The sequence below is a fragment of the Lasioglossum baleicum genome, chromosome 10 (assembly GCF_051020765.1).
Source record: "Lasioglossum baleicum chromosome 10, iyLasBale1, whole genome shotgun sequence".
In the NCBI taxonomy this organism is placed as follows: Eukaryota; Metazoa; Arthropoda; class Insecta; order Hymenoptera; family Halictidae; genus Lasioglossum; species Lasioglossum baleicum.
The window spans coordinates 11,781,056-11,801,372 of record NC_134938.1 but is presented as its reverse complement, the minus strand read 5'-3'; the positions used below and the strand labels follow the sequence as shown (position 1 = coordinate 11,801,372).

The 20,317-nt window shown below is 42.5% G+C and overlaps 2 protein-coding genes across 2 annotated transcripts; one reads left to right on the top strand and one right to left on the bottom strand.

The window, feature by feature from the left end:
- Window positions 1–2,722: 2,722 nt before the first annotated feature.
- Window positions 2,723–12,393, bottom strand: LOC143212542 (cysteine-rich protein 1). The gene is made up of 3 exons (XM_076431448.1): window positions 12,243–12,393; window positions 3,091–3,243; window positions 2,723–3,002 (listed from the first exon to the last, which is right to left on the bottom strand). The coding sequence occupies exons 1-3, from the start codon at window positions 12,280–12,282 to the stop codon at window positions 2,959–2,961; spliced, it is 237 nt and encodes a 78-aa protein (XP_076287563.1). The 5' UTR covers window positions 12,283–12,393; the 3' UTR covers window positions 2,723–2,958.
- Window positions 12,394–14,061: 1,668 nt separating this feature from the next.
- On the top strand, window positions 14,062–19,991 carry LOC143212530 (transient receptor potential cation channel subfamily A member 1). The gene is made up of 9 exons (XM_076431402.1): window positions 14,062–14,775; window positions 14,843–15,098; window positions 15,246–15,448; window positions 15,521–15,739; window positions 17,565–17,893; window positions 17,954–18,206; window positions 18,633–18,926; window positions 19,265–19,527; window positions 19,620–19,991. Exons 1-9 carry the CDS (start codon window positions 14,353–14,355, stop codon window positions 19,789–19,791), a joined length of 2,412 nt encoding a protein of 803 aa, XP_076287517.1. The 5' UTR covers window positions 14,062–14,352; the 3' UTR covers window positions 19,792–19,991.
- The last annotated feature ends 326 nt before the right edge of the window (window positions 19,992–20,317 follow it).

Sequence of the window (20,317 nt, the reverse complement as noted above, 5' to 3'; positions counted from 1 at the left end):
TCAGACACTGCAGTGCTCGATCAATAAGTTGTAAATCAGAATGATTTGCGGATGAAAACGAGCCTGAAAGCGGGAAAAGTGGGATAAAACAAATTAAAGTAAGTCCAAATGATGCTTAAGTAAACGAATTAAAACAAGCCTAAATGATGCATCAGCTGAATAATAAGATGGAAAGGATGCAATGTGTATTCTGTTGATTTTCTCCGCAGGGAGTTCCAACGTATTCCTCTCCGAGTACCTCTTTCCACTACTACGTACAGAAGAACAACGTAAAGAAGAAGAACCTAAGCTGGGAAGGTGCCTCGAATAGCTCCGGAGCTACTAATTGGAACTGCCTGATTTTCTGCGATCCTACACAATCAGCATAGTGCTGCAATCCAGCGGGACAGAGGCCAACCATTTCCTCGGTAGCATAGACCAGAACCACAAGATTGCAGTCACAGAATCAATATTGTAATACTTTGGTGAAAAATAAAGAATATTAGTTACAACAGTTAATGTGTTCCTTCTTCCCTACCTTGTACAAGACTATTCTATAGTCAAATTAAATTAACATCTTCGAAAATTTTGGACCGAGAACAATTTTTCAAATCAGACAAAAAATAGTCTTTGTATTTTGAGAATATGATAGCGAAAGAAATTGAGTAGTACAAGTCAACTGCAAGTCAGACTGTCGAAAATTTTCGAAAATCAGTAGCGAAACTCAACGACAAGCCAGACGGTCGAAAATTGGTCGAAAACTCCGAAAATGGATTTTTGTATTAGGAGAATATGATGTCGAAGGAGGTGGCACGAAATTCAGTAGTACAACTCAATGATAAATCAGGCGACCGAAAATTTTCGAAAATTCAGTAGTATAACTCAATGACGAGCCAGACGGTCGAAAATCTCTAAAATTTAGTTTTGTATTAGGAGCACATGATATCGAAGGAGGTGGCACGAAATTCAGTAGTACAACTCAACGACAAGTCAGAGGGTCGAAATTTTTCGAAAATTCAGTAGTATAACTCAACTTAAGCCAGACGGTCGAAAATTTTCGAAAATCTCGAAAATTGAATTTTGTATTAGGAGCACATGATATCGAAGGAGGTGGCACGAAATTCAGTAGTGCAACTCAACGACAAGTCAGACGGTCGAAAAATTGCTGCAAATTCAGTAGTATAAATCAACGACAAGCCAGACGGTCGAAAATTTGTCGAAAACTCCGAAAATGGATTTTTGTATTAGGAGAATATGATGTCGAAGGAGGTGGCACGAAATTCAGTAGTACAACTCAATGATAAATCAGGCGACCGAAAATTTTCGAAAATTCAGTACTATAACTCGATGACAAGTCAGACGGTCGAGCATTGGCGAAAATTTTCGAAAATCTCGAAAATTTAGTTTTGTATTAGGAGAATATGATATCGAAGGAGGTGGCACGAAATTCAGTAGTACAACTCAACGATATATCAGGCGACCGAAATTTTCGAAAATTCAGTAGTATAACTCAATGACGAGCCAGACGGTCGAAAATCTCGAAAATTTAGTTTTGTATTAGGAGCACATGATATCGAAGGAGGTGGCACGAAATTCAGTAGTACAACTCAACGACAAGTCAGACGGTCGAAATTTTTCGAAAATTCAGTAGTATAACTCACAACGTTAAGCCAGACGGTCGAAAATTTTCGAAAATCTTTAAAATTGAATTTTGTATTAGGAGCACATGATATCGAAGGAGGTGGCACGAAATTCAGTAGTGCAACTCAACGACAAGTCAGACGGTCGAAAATTGCTGCAAATTCAGTAGTATAACTCTACGAAAAGTCGGACGGTCGGGAAAAATTGGTGGTTCAATAAATATATACGCAGATATATATATGTATGCTTTTTTATTACACTGCCTTTTTATTTATTCGTTGAAAAATCATACATAAAATATTTATATTGTACATGAACAAAGCTGATATTCTTAATATTTATAACACGAATGTTGACTGGCTCATAGAGGCTGACAGATAACGCAGTAAAATCTAGCTGCCTCAGACACACACCTTTTGTGTTGCAACCTCATGTAGTTCGCTAGCTGATTGTTTCATTTCGATAGAGTGCACTGTCGTAGAAACGTTGTGGCGGATTTCAATAATCAGTGTCGCCAGAACGGGGAAATCGAGGTAAGATGATATACCCCCTCTCTGATGACCAGAGTAATATGTGACACGTCACGTGACCAGTCTACGCTCTTAGTCGGGGACATTGGAGTATGCTCATGGTGGTGGAATAGGATAGTGGAAGGGGAAAAGGAGGAGAGTATTTAGCATCCGTTTCGGTACCGTCTGGCACCACTGTCGATAATGTAGACAGATGTCGATAATGTGAATCTCTATTTGAACATTACCGGGTTTACGTTTACCGACATTTTCTACTGAGTCGGCAATTCAGAATATTAATTCGGACCGATAAGATAGGATGTGACACGGAAATGGTAAGAGGACGTTAAGTCTGGGTTAGGTTATGGGGTTAGAGCCCCGTGGACGTGAGGCAGAAAACTCCATTGGGTAATTAGTGTGCTCCCATAATATTAATTCTGTATTCTATATCTCGTCTGTGGTAAAACCAGAGTGGAAACGAGAGTATGAGATTGTGGATATGAGATTTCCCCAGTACAGTGCTGCTCCCTTTGTTATCCTTGATCAGAACCAGCATAATTTTGTTAGCAGTCTTCACGAAGAAAAGTGACATATAATAAGATACCTACATTTATTCAATGGCTCATACGTAATAACAATATACATAATACAGTCATACAAAAAAATGGAATATTCGCGTTATTACATATTTTCTGTATTATCTACGAAGGCATTGTAGTTCGTACATATTCTTAGGTAGTCTGTTAACGATTGCTTTAATAATTCTATAGCACAGGTAACGCGGTCCACTTAGCAATAACTTGTCGCCTTATATATTATTCGTTGCTGTTCATTTCTTGTAAACGTAGCTCTCCGCACCACCCCGTCCAAAACCTGGAATCAGAACAGACGAAATTTCTTAATAAAACCTGCTTGAAGATCGCGTACGTTTCGTAGAAGTTTCGGGAATGTTATCGCTTACCTCCAGGGCCGAAAAGGGCTGAATAACAGGGATGATTGCAGTAAGGTTTGCCTTCGTGTTCGGAGTGGCTGCCGGGTGTCAATGTCTTGTTACACTTCTCGCAGCGTAGGCAGGAACCGTGCCAGTCCTTGCCCAACGAGGTTTTCCTTTCAGCTGCAATAAACAAATAGACATAAATCCTCCATACAATTCTTGGACGTATAAAAAAAGAGCGGTACAAGAACGTTGCAAAATTGGTCAATGAACTCCACTCGGAGAAAAAACAACAGATTTGTTCGTATGACCCCGATCCGGCCGGAACGAGGTAAATTTGGCAACACTGTCTCAGTCCGACTTGAAGTTCGGCCTGAGACATTGTTACATCACGGCCATCTCTGCAAAAGTAGCAGTTCACGGCATCCCTAGTATGCAGTAGCTTGATCGGACCAGCTGATCGGACTGATGCATGGTTTGTATGCAGTGTTGCCACGTCACATGATCCGGCCTGAATGCAAGTCGAAATAAACTGTGTCGCTATCGTTGCGAGATCGTTAGGAGCTGGCCGAAATGATTCTAAACCTAACCTACATTGATCAGGACGATGATGACGATAGGTTATATCGAAGATGCGTCGACGATTCCGAATAATTAGCGCGATACGCGCGGACTAATGCTGAACCCGGCTCGTTTAACGGCGAATTAACACGGCTAATGCCCCTTGTCAGCCGTGAAAGGCTTCAGGATGACGCCATCATCGACGCGACACCGGATCGATCCCCGCGAACAATGCGCCACGCTTGGTGGTTCCGTTTAAAAATCCAGAGTTGATCAAAATGCCGAGGTGCATCCCTCATCCGGGACTGTAGCTCGTCGCAGGCGTCATCCTCGCAGACGTCTCTCCCCCGTAGGCAGCTCCATTAGCAATTTCGTAATTATGAGATTCAATGGGCTATCCTCGGAGGATCCGATCGGTGATCCTCATTCACGCGAGGCGCGAACGCGGTGCACCCTCCGGACCGTTCGCGTCGACGTAGGAAAACAGAAAAAGAAAAATAGCGGCCGTGTCGCCGCTTCGCAAAATTCCGTGTTCCAACGCAACCCTGCATTGTTCCCGACACCCCGATGAATTCCCACAGGCGCGCGCGGGCGAATCGCGCCGAAGAATTCTCCGGGAATGGTGCCGAGTGAATGATCGCGGCGAGGGACGCGAAAAGCCCGACGCTCCAGACAAGAAGCCACGCGGCTTTGTTCCAGGTCGCGCGAGTCACGCAAGATGCTTGATTAACCGAAAGCATTTCGATCGGCGCGACGATTCCCCGGGATTTTTGCTGTAGCGTCAAGGTAAAGTTCTCCTTGCATAACCAGAAATTGTTGCTTTTGCAGTTGATTTGGTAAAGTTTAAAGTTGAGCGATTTAAAGGGGCGATTCCGAAGGTGATTCGAAGTAATTTTCTCCTTTGCACAACTGTTCTCCGATGCCTGATTCAGGAGTTATCAACGAAAAACACGGAGCAATGGAGGCGTGGCCACAGCGAACGGGCCCCGCCCCGGCCAATGCCAACGCCGCGATCAAGGGGACCTGCCTCGGAGGGGGAACCAGTCCACAGTAGCCACGCCCCGATTGCCCCGTGGTTTTCGTGAATAACTCGTTAACCAGGCGTCGGAGGAGATTTTTGCAAAGGAAAAAGTTGTTCCAGATGATTTGAGGAATGACCTCCTCCAAGGAAGTGTACCGTCGGCCGTACAGTGACAGACTGACACTCTAATCATAGTCCCGGGAGGATTGGAACGACGTTAAGATGAAATTCTAAGGGGTCTAGAGGAATAACGTGACGTTCCGTGGCTTTCCAGTGGTAGAATCCGCGGGCAGACGGGACGGATTAGCCATCGACGTCGTAAGTTCGCGTAAACCGTGTATCCATCGGATTTTCCTCGGCGCGGTGGCATTCGGATGTCGCGCCGCGGCGCACACGCTCGGCCGGAAAGTCTACAAAAGGTAGTCGTCGGAGCTCTCGGAATCAGAGGAGCGAGCGCGTACGGGTTTTTCTTCTCGGTGGGTGTGTGTCGGCTGTGCGTCATGCCATTACGGCATATCAAACCTCGCGGGGAAGACAAAAAAAGCCACGGGACCGTGGCGGGCTGATGGTTGGCATTCAAACGTTCCTCCGCGTCTAAGAAGGAGCACAAAGGACGCTGGTGCCAGTGAGGGGAATTGGAAAATGACGAGAACCGGAGAGACAGAAAAGGGAGAGGGGAGTGAGGGTCTAAAGGGGTCGACAGAAGGCAGGGGAGGAGGGTATGTGGACGGACACAAGATGGAGAAGGAGCAAGAGCTGGATGAGAGAGCGAGACGGGAACGGAAACGAAGAATGGAACACCAGGGATAGAGGGAGAGAGAGGGCGGCCGGTGGGCGCGGAGGCAAGAAGGGTACGGTATAAAGGGCCATTAGTTAATTAACTCCTAATTATCTGGCGGCAGAGAAGCGAGTGCATAATCGTCAAGCATTGCTGCTGTGCAGTGGTAGCGCGAAAAAGGCAGACAGTGCTGTGCACGGATCGTTGCGCTCGGGCGCCAAACAATCGGCGGCTGCTGATTGCATAGGCTCGGTACATCATCCCCCTTGGTCTTTCCTGTTTCTGTTCTCCTTCGTCTTCTTTATTTCATCGGCAGACCGTTTTCCACCCTAGCCGCCGCCGCCGCCGCCGCGACTGCCGCCCACTCTTCTTCTTTCAAAACTGCCGACCCAACCACCACCCCCGACTACACAGAAAGTCCCAGCGAAAAAAAAAAGGAAGAAAAACCCTTCATCGTAGCTTTCTTCCGGCAGCATCCCGCGTTATGTTGCAACGAAAGAGAGAACCTCGACGTTCTTCTCCTTCCCCGCCTCACTCCTCACTCCTTATTCTTCCTCTTCGCCTTCTCCCGGTCGCCACCGCCATCCGGCCATTCTTCTGCAAACCTGTTTCCTCTCCGTTCTTCTTATTATTAATACCCTCCCACTCAAACCCCCTCGGCGAGGCTTGTTGTCGCTGTCCCCGACGCTGGACACTTTATTGTTGTCCCTTTCGATGCAACGTGACTCGCTACCAGTCCCCCTCTTCCTTTTTCCCTTCTCGCGCGGCCGACCATAAGCACGAACCTGCTGCATTCAGAGGGATGACTGTGGATCAAGCTGGTTACCCCAGCTTATTACTGTCTTTTCTTTCTCTCTCTCTCTCTCTCTTTCTCCCGTTGAAATCAGTCCGATGTAAAAGATTAATGACTGATTACCGTGCAAGATGTTTCCTTACGCGAATGAATCTCTTTCCACGTCCCCTTCTCGCTGCGACGATTTTTTCAGGTCATCGCCGGAGAGGAATAATGAACGCTTTGAAACTCCCGGAGATATAAGTATCATGGCGGAGCAATAACATTGGCACAGTGAACGCGTATTCAGTTCGTTCCTCTTTCAGAATCGATGCGAGCAACTCGATCAACTCGATCCGCGACTTCTCTTGGAAATCGGGCCCCATTGTTTCGGAAGTTACACGTCGCGTCGCTTCGGAACGTCAGTCTAATTGAGGGATACGGAGGAGAGGCTTCTTCATCACAGCAGAAGTTTCGCATTCGGAAAAATTAAGGCGGCATACCGCCGCGCTTCGGCGCACGCTAAGAAATCATTTAAACGCGGCTTATTTCAAAGCTTTCGGCTCTTGTTTCGCAAAGAGTCCCAGCCGCTCTCTTGCGACCGGCTCAAAAAGCTCCTGGCTTTTGCGGCGTGCACGCTGCCGCGTTGCGTACTGCTCCGCCGCGCGGCGTAGCACTGCTTCGAGGCTCGAAACAAAGAAAACGCTAGGTGAAAGCCACCGGTGTGCCTTCTTCGCGAACGCGGTTTCCAGCGCACGCGTTCCGGCAAAAATTACCTCGCCCGGGGAAACCAGTCAAAGATGCCCGATTAATTAATTGCGTGGATGAAGCCGGGAATTCCAATTAACCCGGTTAGACCGTGCGCCGACTAACATTAGGGACGCGCGTGTGCAACGCTGCTCTCCGAGATGTAAAACAATTTAAGAATTTATTTCTCATTTATTTATAATTGTGTAAGTAATTATTCAAAGAGTACAAGCTGTCCACTAATTTCAAACAAAACTGCACCTAGAGATCTTTTGTTGCGGAACTTAACCTTTTGTATTCCTACGGAGAAACTGGTTTGTAGAACAACAGCTGCACACGAGTGTAAAAGGCTTGCAACGGAAGAATCAATACGTCGGACAAGTATCGAAACCAGGCGATGCCCTCGCGTCGGGCAATGTACAAAAATAGAAACAATCGTATCGCATTAATGCGAGTGCGTCGAGCGGCGAGGTTTCCGTTATCACCGCCGATTTCACATGGCTCGCAAGCGTTATTCGCAGCGAAACGATAAACGTCCGTACTTTCAGGAATCGATCAGGCCCGACCCGGCTCGTCCGGGCCCGAAGTCTGGAGTTCTCTCGCGTTCTCGCCGTACAGACGCTGTAACGTGTCCAGGGATCAGTCGCTGAATACCTTAGAATTGTGCCCGACTGGTTCCCAGTCGAAATTATGCGAATACGAGGCCCGAGTGCATCGACGACAGCGTTTCGACGCACAAGTGGAAGCTCCCGTATTAAGAGAGGTTCGCTTTTAATTGCGCGCTTCCTCTTTCGAGCAGCCTTTTAGACGGCTCTTAAAGCACTATTAGTGCTGAAAGCGGATTTTTCTGAATGTGCTGCTGCTTGCTGTACCCGTTCCTGGCGCTCTTTTCCACGCGCGCGCGCGCGCGAATTCGTTGGATGCGTGTACTTACACCAGGCTTTCAGATCGATGCAAGTAGGCGTGCGAGAAATGGAGATGCCGCGAGAGCCGGGGGCGAATTAGAGGGACGACACTCTCTTTTTCTTGTATGTATAATCGCGGAAAAAAGTCGCAAACAGGAAGGTCGCTGACCTCTAAACGCCGCTACGGAAGCGCGGCTCGCGTTTAATCCGCCGACGGGACCCGGCGAGACCGGGCGTTAGGGTACGTTCAATTGTTGCAGCTGCGATAAACGATCGGGACGACGCGATGAGAACCGAGCCTGAAAATACTCTCCATTATGCTGGAACGAGAGCGATTGCTAAGGGAGCAGCGCACTCCGCGCTGGAAACCCGTTCTTTACTGACCAACATTATTTTAGGGTCACCTCGAGGTCATGCTATAGTACGTCGTTGAATTCGACACAATGATATATATTGATGTTTAAAAAAGCGAGATGATCTCCACTGTTTATTCTTTAATGACCAACAACTTGGAAGAACTTGGGACCAGTGCCGCAACGAGGGTTTAATGCGCCTGTGACAAGTGTCCAACTTGCACCTCCTCATAACCCAATAATGACAAAAAAATAAAAAATTTTAATGTAACAAGTTAAATTTTACTAAATGCGATATATTAAATACTACTAACCTCATCAAAATGAGTTGCCTGTATATACAATAACGTATTTGTCAAGGTATTTGTATGAATAAATGATCTACCTAAATACGAACAAATTTTTATTCATATTCAATGACGACAAAATAAAAGAAATACAAAACATACAGTGACTCCTACTAATATTCGGACACTCTTAAAAACACCGTAACTTTTCAAATATTGGACTACGCGATTTGAACTTTTTTGGGAAGCTGGAGCAATTAGTTTACTACAGGATGTGAAAAGAAATTTTTTCGAAAATTGCATTTGACCGGAATTGTAGAGGAAATACTAAATGTTGCATTTTACAACTTTTTTATGCGGGCCTATATTGAAATTTTGAAAAATATGTTTTGTAGATCTGTGTGGGTTATATGCATTGTGAAAGTTTCATCGAAATCGGTTGATGCGGGGAAAAATGACAGTCATTGAAAGATGTACGAATTCTTAGATTTACTGCTGTTATAGGCCGAAAATCGTGAAAATCTGCAATTTTTACCATCCTTAAACGCTTGTAGCTCATTGCAACGTCGACCGATTTTGACGAAATTTTCAGGATATGTTTAATTGAAACAGATCTACAAAACGTTTTTTTTTAATTTTCAATATAGGCCCACATAAAAAAGTTGTAAAATGGATCTTTCAGTATTTTCTCTACAATTCCGACCAATTGCAATTTCCGAAAAAATTTCTTTTCACATCCTGCAGTGAACTAAGTGCTCTAGCTTCCGAAAAAAGTTTGAATCGTATAGAATAAAGTGTCCGAATATTAATGGGAGTCACTGTGTAGGTATATGTTAGAATAATATAATAAAAACATAAAACAGCGGTATTCTTTGCTTTGCGCCCCAAACCCAGTTGCGCTGGTGGCGGGCGCCTCTTTCGCCACACCCTCGTTACGGCACTGCTTGGGACATTTGTTTAAATGCATCAAGCACAGACTGAGTTGAAGAAGTTTCAATTTGAAAATCATTTAAGGATTTTGGAATTGAAGTAGCCGAAGATACACAAGGACGATGACTTTGACAGGGGTGGTTCCTTGGGTGATTTGAAGTAACTTTTTCCTTTGCAAAAATGCTCTCCGTGGCTTCGTTAACGAGTTATTAACGAAAAACACGGACCAATCATTGTCGCGGGGGCGGTGTCTCTTCACTGGCTCTAATTGGTCCGTGTTTTTCGTGAATAACTCCTGAACGAAGCGGTGTAGAAAGTTTTCGCAAAGGAAAAAATGACTTCAAATCAGCCGAGGAACCCGTGTCGAGGTTCTCCGACATTTTTGGGACACATCCTGTATATGTTAAAATAGTCTGGCATATAAAGAGACTGCTTGTCACCGTGTTACGTGAAAAGTAATCAAGATCGCTAAAGGTTTCTTTGTAGTAATAATAATATTCATAAGCGTTTCGACGTTCTTTTACATTCTCGCTATTGTGTTATTCAGTGACCGGCGTGTAATCAATCTCTCTCTCTCTCTCTCTCTCTCTCGAGTTGAGATTCTGCAACGTACATATACTGTGCATCTGCATAATCATGATGCAAGAGAAAGAAAAAGAGCAACCTGCTGAATATATTTCTGAATAATCGAACGTCTATTATTGGACTTATTAGGCAGTCTAATGTGTAGACTCTAAACTTTGGCAAAGCAAGCGTGACAATTCATTTTCGAGTAAACTATTCAGAAACCGAAATACGCGAACGTCCCTGCGATAAAATATGTATCTCAGCCATTGCAATTAACGATTCTGCTAATCTTTGTAGTCCACAGTTCGGCCGTGACGACAATGGCTGCAGATTAGTATTGTAATTGGCACATGCATATTATTATTGCTGGGAATTCACGAAAATGGCGGCTTTTTGAATCGTCAATGGTGAGATTCCGTCTGATTGGAAGTGGTACAAGTGCGTTTATTTATTAATTTTCTTTTTATATCTATGTCTGACTAGAATTACCATTCATGGGAAAAATGAACTTATACAATATCAATTAGTGTTTGAAGCTGATGTATGTAAATCCATTTAACTATTAATTTTAAAAAAATATTTTTTAAATGTACAGTGGCCCACAAATAATGAAATTTTCAGTATGTGTATAACTAACATAAAACTACAAAACATATATTTTAAATTTTCATTAAGGGCCCAAATAAAAAGGTTTTACAAAATATCTTTTTTATTTTTGCATGTAATCTTGTAAATTATAATTTTTTTGCACATTTGGTACAATTATAAAAAAGTTATTCTGTTTTAAAGGGCGTACTTTTGTGGGCCACTGTATATCTCTGACTGAAACTACCATTTTTGGAAAAAATGGACGAATACGGCTCACATATAGATCGGGCGCAATTGTATAAAGTTTCCTTCCTGGTGACTCGTATTACTCACTATACTTATGTGTATCACAACGACGCGTCGCGTCGCGCTGTTTGTACACAGTCGAGGCTCGTGTAATGTTTGTCAAGGTGGACCACGAGGACGCGTAATGACATCACTAGTTTCGTCATTCAGACAACTCGCCGGTGTCTCAGCGGGCTCGATCATGGGTGCGACACAAATTTTCTGCAACGTACTCGAAACGGTACCGAAAAATTTGAAGCTGACTAATTTTTTTATCTTAATCCCCTGTGGGTTATCTTAATCCAGTCCGATTACTATCCGTAATACCAAAAATTGAATTACGTAATCGTCAATGGAATGAATTGTGCAATTCCAACATGGGAATTTCGACAATTGTCTATGGAAATGTTGTACAATTTCGAAGAAGTTAGTTATTTATGAAAGTATCGTTGTACAAAGTAACGCAAACGTCTATTTGAATGATTGCATATTTATGAAGATCGACACACCTTCATAAACAGAGTAGCAATATACATGAATATTTAGAATAACTTTTTATCCGTCTCCTGATTCGTGTGGAATGAAAAATAAATAGAAAATGTTCCCTAGCTATATTCATGGGTTTATCTTGCATTTCTGATGTGCTTATTCTCTGTAGGTTCACGGAGTCATGGTGAACGTATGAATATATGAATGACGTGTTTGTACATTGAGCAATAGAAGCAAATCGAATTCTGATCTCGAATAAAATCACGAAAACGTTTCGGACAGACCACAAAATATAATCGTCCAAGGTTACCGAAGATCTATCACACTTGGCATTAAAAGTGACTATACATATATTGCTTTATAAAACTAATAAAAGGGTATTTATTTAATGTATGGGCTCTAGAGAAATTCAGTGTTGCACTAACAATATGTAGTAATCGAAAAATTTAATACTGACAGAATTAAAGAAATTAATACCGATAAATTTATTTTTACACAGTTCTAACTTTCACACTGGGGTGTTAAATTGTCCACTAATTAAACCACGTACCAATGATCACTCGATAAATACTCCAATAGAATAATAAATAATTTATTTGTAAATAGAAGTGCCTCGTCGAACTGAATTTTTTCACTCTAGCCCACTGGTTCTTAACCGGTGTTCCGGTTATTATTATATTAGATATATTTAATAATATATTTCCTGAAATATATATTTATTTCCACGCGGGATGTTTTTGTTTATTTTTTCAATTTTTCATATAGTGTTCCCTGACTCCAAAAAGGTTAAGAACCACTGCTCTAGCCAGATTTTCGTCCACCGCTCCCAATAACAGTAGAGTAATCTACCTCGAATACGACACGTGTTTCTACAGATAAAAAGGGAGTTCACTCACCAAAATAAACGGGCTTATCACACTTCGGGCAGTTGGGCATGATGAAGCGAGGTTCTTATTCCTTCGAACGGTTGTTGATGCCACGAAGAAGGTCCTCTCGGCTGCGTGGTCAAGCACGTACTGAACCGGAGTTCTGCAAGGTAACGCGATATTATTCTCCAGTTGATTGAGCGTGCGGACGTGTCTTCAACCGGCTTTACATGTGTGTGCGCGTGCGAGCAACCCGCGCTAAGGTCGCCTTACCTCGGGACTATTCAGCTTACCTGGCCACACACACCTGAACGGTCAAAATTAGAACAGGAAGAAATTTTTTTTCATTTAATTCATGTTTACATCTTTTTTGTCCAATTTCTTCTTCCTCTTCTTACAATGTTATGAACGTTCTGGTTGTTCAGTCTGGAATGTACATTATTAGACCGCGGATCTTTATGCGAAATAAAAATATTCTGCATTGATTGCGGGAAACAGGAATAAAATAAAAATTGATATCATCTCCCTCAATGACTTTGTTACGGTAAAAACGACATTACAATATTCTTGAATTTTTCTAACCTATTACTGCTTTATATTTCATCCAACTAATTTCTTCATAAATACATGAAGGTCCGCAGTCTATACATTATGTTGTAATAAATGTTGTACGAGATCTAAACAGAAAAAATTGGCTTCTTTTCTTCTTTTCTTCATGTTCTTCTTCCTTTCGTCACAATATTATTAACGTTGTTGTTGTTCAATGCAGTCTGTAATGTACATTATGTTGTAATAAATTTCCTACGACATTTAAACAGAGAAAAAATTGGATTTGTTCTTTTTCTTCTTTTCTCCATGTTCTTCTTTCTCTCCTCGCAATTTTATTAACGTTCTTGTTGTTCATGTAATGTACATTATGTTGTAATAAATGTCCCACGAGATTTAAACAGATAAAAAATTGGATTTTTTCTTTTCCTTCTTTTCTCCATGTTCTTCTTCCTCTCCTCACAATGTTATTAACGTTCTCGTTGTTCACTACAATCTGTATTGTACTTCATCTTGTAATAAATGTTCTATGAGATTTAAACAAAAGAAAAATTGGATTTGTGTCAAATTGCGTAGGTCAAGTCTGCGTTCGTCTGCGACGGTAACGGTGGTCTGATGACAATGAGAGCTAACGAGTCAAACCGTTAGCCATTGTTGACAGATGCGACGTCGAATGTGCATACCCAAGCGCCGTCTCTTCATGAGTATTCAGCACGATCGCAAGTAACGGAGCCATTTGCCCTTGAAACGCAATCCGAAATATACGTATAAAAGTACTAGCCCAAGGTCATCGAAATGTGAAATGGAGTGAACACGGTACAATTCATATCGAGAGAGTCTGAATACTTCTTGTAGTAAAGTACGTTCCTGACACAAAATCTCAAATAATTCGGCAAATATTGACATCCCGATGACCTTGAGTTAGTACTTTTATACGTAGGATAATAAATGAGATCGACCGAATAAACTGCAATTGCACATGACGGGTGCATCGGTGCATCTCATGTATTATCCTCGATCGATCTCATTTATTATCCTACGTATAAAAGTACTAGCTCAAGGTCATAGAAATGTCAAACGGAGTAAACATAATCCAAATACAATTCATATCGAGAGTTTGGATACTTCTTGTAGTAAAGTACGTTCCTGACACAAAATCTCAAATATCTTGGGAAGTATTGACATCCCGATGACCTTGAGTTAGTACTTTTATACGTAGGATAATAAATGAGATCGACCGAATAAACTGCAATTGCACATGGCGGGTGCATCGGTGCATCCACGTAAAAAATAGGGTCACAGGAAGTTAGGACGTATTATGACATCTAATCCTTTACTCTATCATTTTTATCTGTTCTTACTTAAAAACATATATCGTATATTATTCGAAACATTCGAGGTGCACAAACCACCCTGTATCGGAACAAGGATAATTGTGCAACGAAACGATTAACACCAGTACAAACACGTCCGAAGCCGATAAAGAACCTGCTGACGTGCAATTACAGTGACGCATTATCTACCGTAGATCACCACCACATTATCCATTCGCCACATCCTGCTATTTTGAAGTCGGGCGATATCAGTCGCCAAAATGTCGTCGTTTCGACAAGACGATCTAACGAGAATCGAAATGAATCCTCCCGATCAAGACCTGTACGAGCTACTAACCAAAATGGTGAACGACGACGTAGAATCTGTGATGGAGATTCTAACTTCAAGATTCGACAAGAGGCTGTTGCAACCGTTCGGTCGACTGCGGATCATGGCGGTTCACATAGCAGCATGGCGAGGTAGAATGAAGTTGCTGGATCTGCTCTATAAAAACGGGGCCGACATCAATGCCACCGATTCGATTGGAAGATGTGCATTGTTCTACGCTGCCGATCGAGGAGACAGCGAGATGGTGGATTGGTTGTTGAAACGGGGAGCGTACACTGAGCACAAGGTTCGCGTCGGGAGGTCCTACAGGAACGACAACAAATTGTACTTGCCCGAGTGTCCTATAGGCAGCAACGTGAGTATCAATTAAATCATTATAATATCTATTTAACGCTGATTCACCAAGCCTGCTTTTTTCCCAGCTACCTTTCCCAGAGTGTATAGAGAGGACAGCTCTGCATCAGGCAGTGAGGAACAATCATTCAGAGGTGGTGGAATTGCTGGTGAAGGTTGGGGCTAACGTGAACGCTAAAGACCTGCACGAATGCACTCCGTTGCTTCTAGCAGGCTCGAATCAAGAGGCCCTGGAGGATTCTAATGAGATGGCCAAGTTCGTTGATGTGGTCAAGATCCTTGTGGCGGCGAATGCTTCGGCCACTGTCATTCGTTCAAACACAGGTGACATTTGACAAGACTTGGGTACTACCTTCAACAACGCTATTCCCCCACTCCACCTCTGCGACGCTATTCCCCCACTCCAAAGCTAACAATTTGCCTCTGCCAATTAGAGGACCACCAAGAAAAATAATGAACATTTTTCTGAAGGCACCACGATGCTGCACCTCGCGGCAGAGCTAGGCAACGTCGAGGTAGCTAAGATACTAATGGACGCTGGTGCATCTATAATGGTACCATGCAAAGCCGATGGCAACACTCCTCTTCATACAGCTGCCATGGCAGGCAACCACGACGTCCTGCTACTTCTTCTAGAGAAAATGCCCTCGTACAAAGTAGACATCACTAACAACGTGCGTACATTCAAGCCTGCAGGGTGGTCAATCTAAAAATGATTTGCATTGTTTCTTTCGTTTTCTAATCAGCGGACACAGACGGCTCTTTATTTGGCGGCTTGCGGAGGCCACGAAAAGTGCGCGAAAGCTTTGATAAATCATGGCGGCAGTTTGGCAGCGAGAACGGAGTACGGGGAGACCGTTATGGACGTGATATTCGCGCACGTCAGGAGGCCGGAAGCGTTTCTCAGCGACATCTTGGACGCGGGGGTGCAGATAGTGAACAAGTCGAGCGGCGAGAATCTGCAAGTAATGAGAACGAACGTACAGTGGGTGCACAAAGTATTCGTACACCTTTTAAAGCTGTACCACTATAATTCATTCTTCACGATAAGGTGAAGTGCCCTAAGTCTGGACAGTCCAAAAGTGATACCTAAATCTGGACAATTGAATTTCCATAGTAAAATCAGTAATTAAGAGATTAAATAATTATATTATATATTCTGAGGCCTCTCTCTTAGCTACAAGTAGGTGTGAATATTATTTCATTATGACATCAATTGAAATTCAAAAATAAATTCGAAGTTCATCTGAAAACAGTATACAAAATAGTCTATTTACATGCGAATCATGTGCATTTGTACTTCGAACTTTTTTAGAAAAAAAAGATATAATTTAAGCCCTCAGACAAAAAATAATTATCATGCATAATAATATTGATATTTTAAAATAAATTGGCGATCACACTTATAGCGTAAATAATAATTATTAATCCAAATATTATATGTCCAAGATTAGGACTGTTTTCAAATATAAGTACTCTATACTGGGACGCGATGACAGTAGCTGTCCCACTCTAAGCTCATACGCGATGTGCTTACGCCTGAAGCCGGACACGCGTTTGTGAATAAAATCAAAAAACGCATTGTTTGCAAATTATTTAACTAAATATACGTATAAGTAGTCTTCTATTAGCTTGTATAACGTATGTAGAAAATGTGTTCCGGCTGTGACGTTAATAATACTTAATTTTTATGTCATAAATCTATCAGAATTAATACCTAACCTCAAAAATTAATTATTCATGTCGATATAGTTTTTAAAAAAATGTTTTTTTCAGATTGTAAACTTGCTTTAAAAATTAAATTTGATAATGACCATCACTAGAAACAAAATTTTTCATTCTAGTCGAAAAAAGTAATTAATAAGTATCATAAAAAAACAGATTAAAGTAAGAGAAAGCCAAAAGTGTACATAAAATCTAAGGATATTATTAAAAATGACAGATTGAAGGAAAATAGAAGATTGAATAAACATAAAAGATTGAAGAGAAATCAAGAATCTCATTCTGTTGAATCCATCGTACAAGTACAAGCTCTCAATACAGTAGGCCAGTTTAAGATTCCAAAAAGCACGCATTCTAGGACTAACAAAGGACCACCAACTGTACTGTCGAAGACAGACGAAAGATCTTGAAAAAAGGAGCAAGAAAAAAAATTATAGAAGAAGAACATTTGTCAAAAAAGCAGGAAAAAGAGAGATACAAAATTAAGAAAGAACAAGAACAAGAAATTAATTATAATTTACACGAAAGAAAAAAGTTAATTACGCAACAAATTAAGGGCAGAATGTGTAATATACAATAATAATATATTCATATGTGCATCATTAAAGATTTAATAAAGTTCGATGTTATAGATCAGGCATGGGCAAATTTTTGCTCGATCGGAGGCATTCTAAGGAATACCCCCACTCCTCCCGGTCGCGTGTCTCGCTCCCCGTGGCAGCCATAGTGCTTGGAGCACTATAGTGTCTGTTACAGATTATATGTAAATTCAATTTGTCCCGCTGTAGGGTTTACTTCTGTCCAGGTAGTAGCTTAGATTGGATTTAATATGTCCAACTATATAGGTTTGAATTATTCTTGTTAATACAATTAAGATATTAACCTAAACAATGATTTTTTAATTTTAAATTACTTTACAAACTCTGAACTGTTAATGTTAAAACTCTTAAAAAATTATTTTTGTTTATTTACAGTGATAAAATTTAAAATAGAAAAACATGCTGTCCAGGCATAGGGCACTTCACTTTACAATGTTAACGTAAATTCGGTGTATTGTTCTCTCGTCAGATCATGGTGAATTTCAACGTGCTCACGCCGGAAGTGGAGAGGCAGATGACGGTGGTGATGTCGCTGATCGCTGCGGCGCCCAACGAGAATCAACTAGCGATCCTGCAGCACCCGTTATTGGAGACGTTCCTGTTCTTGAAGTGGTCGAGGCTTCGGTTGTTCTTCTTCACCCTGATCTTCGTCCACGCGATGCTGGTCTTCTCGCTGTCCAGTTACACAATAATGATGCTGCAGTACGATTTGGACTATACTCCGTTGAAGGTGATCCTGACGTTCAGTTCGTCGGCTCTTCTGCTTCACAACGTGGCGCAGGTGTTGATGGTGCCCAGGTAAGCACAGTAAGAACGATCGTCGGTAATCTGGAAGCTAAACGTTCGTTTCCATCGCAGATATTATCTGAGACAGTTCGAAATGTGGATGTCCTTCGCGTGCGCGATCTTGACGCTGGTGGTGTCGCTCGGCGTTTTCTCGGGGGAAGTATCAAAAGCCCCTGATCGTCCCGCTCGCTCGGAATGGCGGCTGCACTCCCTCAGCTTGGCGATCCTACTCGGCTGGATCCAAATGATGCTGATAATCGGCCGGCTCCCAATCTGCGGGTATTACGCGCTCATGTTCTCCACGGTGCTGAGGAACATCCTGAAGGTCAGTTGTACGAGGATTCCCGAAGTTAACGAGTATAACGACGCAACTCCCGATCTCCTCCCTCCGTAGACGACGACGACGACGCGACGGAACAGACACCGGTGAATTAAAACCAGACGCATTCGAGCCCGCAAAACGTTTTCACGACCAGCCCCTAACAGGGGCAACGTTAACCCTGATTTAATACCGGCGGGGGTGGGCTTTAATTCCCGGCTCTGTGCGACGGGACGATCCGCATTTAGTCGAAAGGTAAGAGGGACGAAAAAGAGCCCATCCCTTCGACGAATATCGTTAGAAATGAAAAGCTGGAGGTTCGAAATGTCTGCTCTCTCCCGTCAGGACCCACTTGCTTATCTCCAACACGTGAGCTCCTCTCTCTCTCACCCTCTTATGACAACGCGCGGGGGCTTTTTACTTCCTTTTCAGGTCCTCGGAGCGTTCATCTTTCTGATTGTCGGGTTCGCGTTGAGCTTCACCGTTGTGTTCCACCGGGGCGACCAGTTCCAGGACTCCTGGAACGCCTTCGTCAAGACCTTGGTAATGATGACGGGCGAGTTCGAGTACGACGATCTGTTCAATGTGACCATGAAGGGTGCCAGCTCGCCGCTACTATTCACCGGCAAGGCCGTGTTCCTCGCTTTCATCATGCTTGTTAGCATCACGCTGATGAATCTGATGATCGGTCTGGCGGTCAATGATATACAGGACCTCGAGAGGCAGGTCAGACAATTGTTCTCTTAATTCCAGAACAGGCTAGAATCCACCTTTTCTCACTAATTAGATAGCTTCTTCAGCTAGAGCTTTTCGTTGCATTGTCGTTGGTCCATCTTACCATCCTAACGTACATCGAGTATTCTCGATGACATAGAACCCGGACAGGTCCGGACAGACCTATGATCGACTTTCCTATATCAGGGGTTATTTTAAACGTGGTAGTACCTTTTCAGATCTGCAATAAATTAAAATCGTTAGAATAGGTAGTTTGCCAACCTCTGATTTACGTATATCATAGACTCGCAGCATGGCGTAGACGCAACGTGCAACGATTTCCATTGCAGGGACACATCGGACAATTGCTGAAGCAAGCAGAGTTCGTCAGTCATTTGGAAGGGTTGATCTCGCACCCAATCTTTCACAGCTGCTGCCTCCCTCTGAGCGTTCAATGGTTCCTCAACTTGAGACGCAACATCCCCAGCACGTTTCACTTCCACTATCACAAATGCAAGTCAAATCGTTCGAGCAATTTGTCAGGAGACATCCCGGCGCACCGAAAAGAGGCACTGAGCATGTTGGCTTTCAGGAACTCGCGCGACAATAAAAGGTGAGCAGCTTGCCGATAAACCGGAAACACTGCGCATTAATTAATGATTCCGCCTTAACGACAAACTCTAGGGAACCACCTTTATCTTCCAGCTTGATAACGAGTGACAAATTTAACAGCAGTGACGACGGGGAGTTGACGTCGTTGCTCAAAGAACTGCTGTTACAATTAAGGGAAGATTATGGTCCTACGATCAAACCGAAATTCTCGATTCCTTTGGAAAGGAGAAACACGCAATATCGGAGGAAAACTATGGACGTGTAGATTAGCGGAAAGGTAAACGATGTAATTTTGTAATTTAATTACACTTACACAAAATTAAATTACACTTTGTAATTTATTGATATTTACGATTATTCAATTTTCATCTTATATATGTATAGATAATATATTTATATAAATAATATATACCTAAATAAGTTATGTATTATTGTTTAAAATAGAAGAGCACATTAAATATAATTTTTCAGTTGTAGTTCATAAATTATTTTTTGCAGAAATGCATTCGATCTGCTCTCAAAATTCATCTACGACTCATCTACGAAAATTTCGAAATTTTCACAATTTACATGTGGCATCAAATGTTGATAACATTGGTTTCCTGTTGTACCGGCGCAGCACAATGCAGATTCCTGTACGAACTGCACCGGTGACTCGGCAGATGCCGCTGCAAGATCGTTTTCAAAAAGTGCTCCTCGCACTGATAACTTGAAAATGGAAATTCCAATAATTAGTTTAACATATCCACTGAAAAAAAATGTCATCATGTACTTTTATCATACTGTTGAAA

Excerpts from the sequence above, each read along its gene's own strand:
- LOC143212530 (XM_076431402.1), top strand. The coding sequence starts at position 14,353 with ATGTCGTCGTTTCGACAAGACGATCTAACGAGAATCGAAATGAATCCT. Across the intron at positions 14,776-14,842 it reads AGTGTCCTATAGGCAGCAAC|CTACCTTTCCCAGAGTGTAT; the intron begins GTGAGTATCAAT and ends CTTTTTTCCCAG. Across the intron at positions 15,740-17,564 it reads CGAGCGGCGAGAATCTGCAA|ATCATGGTGAATTTCAACGT; the intron begins GTAATGAGAACG and ends TTCTCTCGTCAG.
- LOC143212542 (XM_076431448.1), bottom strand. The coding sequence starts at position 12,282 with ATGCCCAACTGCCCGAAGTGTGATAAGCCCGTTTATTTTG. Across the intron at positions 3,244-12,242 it reads TGATAAGCCCGTTTATTTTG|CTGAAAGGAAAACCTCGTTG; the intron begins GTGAGTGAACTC and ends TGTTTATTGCAG. Across the intron at positions 3,003-3,090 it reads AGCCCTTTTCGGCCCTGGAG|GTTTTGGACGGGGTGGTGCG; the intron begins GTAAGCGATAAC and ends TTCTGATTCCAG.